The sequence below is a fragment of the Xiphias gladius genome, unplaced genomic scaffold, assembly GCF_016859285.1.
Source record: "Xiphias gladius isolate SHS-SW01 ecotype Sanya breed wild unplaced genomic scaffold, ASM1685928v1 HiC_scaffold_1224, whole genome shotgun sequence".
Lineage (NCBI taxonomy): Eukaryota > Metazoa > Chordata > Actinopteri > Istiophoriformes > Xiphiidae > Xiphias > Xiphias gladius.
In genome coordinates this window covers 3,327-5,000 of record NW_024401529.1, presented here as the reverse complement: position 1 = coordinate 5,000, position 1,674 = coordinate 3,327, and the positions used below count along the sequence as shown (strand labels likewise).

General features: G+C 45.3%; 1 protein-coding gene across 1 annotated transcript; it reads right to left on the bottom strand.

Moving 5' to 3' along the window:
- Positions 1-77: 77 nt before the first annotated feature.
- Positions 78-656, bottom strand: LOC120787175 (serine/arginine-rich splicing factor 11-like). The gene is made up of 2 exons (XM_040122870.1): positions 432-656; positions 78-282 (listed from the first exon to the last, which is right to left on the bottom strand). The coding sequence occupies exons 1-2, from the start codon at positions 557-559 to the stop codon at positions 78-80; spliced, it is 333 nt and encodes a 110-aa protein (XP_039978804.1). The 5' UTR covers positions 560-656.
- Positions 657-1,674: the final 1,018 nt, after the last annotated feature.

Below are 1,674 nucleotides of genomic sequence, written 5' to 3'. Positions count from 1 at the left end.
AAACAAACAAACAAACAAACAAATAAAAAACAAATAACAACAACCCAGAATTCAACCAAACCACAAAACGACTGAATTCAAGGGGACGAGGCCATGGCAAGTCCACTGAGGGAACTTAGACATTTCATTTTTGTGTGTTTGCACTCACCTTCCGCACATGGCACTACTATCAAAGCTCTGTCAATAAAAACAGTATTGGTGAGATGTTGCGCCACACCAACACTGGACGGGTCTCGGTACTTTATATAACACACTTTGGACGAGAAAGACAGAGGGGCATTACTGTGAAAGAAAAAAACAAAGGGAGAAAAAAGGCAGGTTAGTTATTTATTACGCTCGTGGCTGCGTAATTGTAATGTTGTGTGGACCGCAGAGAGGCCGCAGATCCTCGGTGCTGCCTGGTTAGCCATGCCGCGGTAGGTTGCTCTTACTCTGGCGGGTAGAGCCGCAGCTCGTCGATGTCTCCCAGGAAACCGAACAGAGTGCGCATCTGCTCGCTGCTCACGGCCGAGGACAGGTTGGTGACCTGGACGACAGCGGTCCCGGGTATCCCGCTCATTGTTTCAAAGCTGATAAACGCGTTGACAGAGTGATATTCGTGCAATATTTATTTCTCAGTCACCCAGCTCAGTGCTATTATGCACAGTGCATCCGGGCGGGCGGAGGAGGGACAGTTATCACTGGCTTCCTCTTATTTTTTAACCGGGTAGTTGCACTACCGTCCCCTACAGTGTTGGACAGTACATTACTACCCAGGGTGTATTTCCATTTTCTCCACTCCGCTACATTCATTTTAAGATATAGGCTTTACTTACTAATTACTTTACAGATAAGATTTTACAGCCAAACGAAATATGATACGCTTATAAAACTATTCTCAAAAATCTTTTCTCGAGTCACACATGCCTTTATATATTTTCTCAGGTAGTTGACTGTAATTCACTGTATTCAGGATTGATCCAAAAAAAAAAAAGAAAAAAAGAAACATCTCATGCCTTCCGCTTGTAAATAAGACAGCTGCTCGGCTTTTAACAAATACTACAGAGCCTCTCCGCCACCAAAACCCCTGCAGCGACTGTGGTAACACGTGGTAACCCGGCCGTTATGTGACCACCTCCCGGGCCGAACTGAAGGGATTCTCAGAGCAGTGGTGGGCCCCAGAGGTGTGGTGTGTGGAATGCCTTGGTTTCACTTCAACCTCTGCCCATACATGGGTCAAATGGAACTGGTCTATCACCCAGTCCACCAGACAACCCTGATCCCAGTAACCACCGCTTCACTCTCCGCTGCAATAAGAGCAATATGTGACAGATCCCGGGCTGGAGCAGTTCACCTGGTCTGCTGCAGCCAGTACAGGTAACTGACCTTCCTCTGTCTGCAAGATTAAATGCACATGGCCAACTTCCACACAGGAAGCGCGAAATAGAAGACCAAAACGATTTTGCAGTGCACCCAGGGTGTCGCCCTCACGACAAAGAAGAAATGCTTCATTCTGACCTGATCGGAGGAATGAATGACCACAGGACAAGCTGGACAACAGACTGAGGTAGGGTAACAATTATTAACAACTTTAACAGAAGTCTCCTGGAAGTATTAAAATTGCTTATTTAATCATTTAGAGGTGATTTATTTCATTCAATCTATTGAACTTAAATTATTTTTCTGTCTTTTTTG

Bases quoted from the DNA above. Each gene is read 5' to 3' on its own strand.
- LOC120787175 (XM_040122870.1), bottom strand. From the start codon at position 559: ATGAGCGGGATACCCGGGACCGCTGTCGTCCAGGTCACCAACCTGTCC. The intron at 283-431 runs GTAAGAGCAACC...TTTCTTTCACAG, and splicing joins CTGCGGCTCTACCCGCCAGA to TAATGCCCCTCTGTCTTTCT.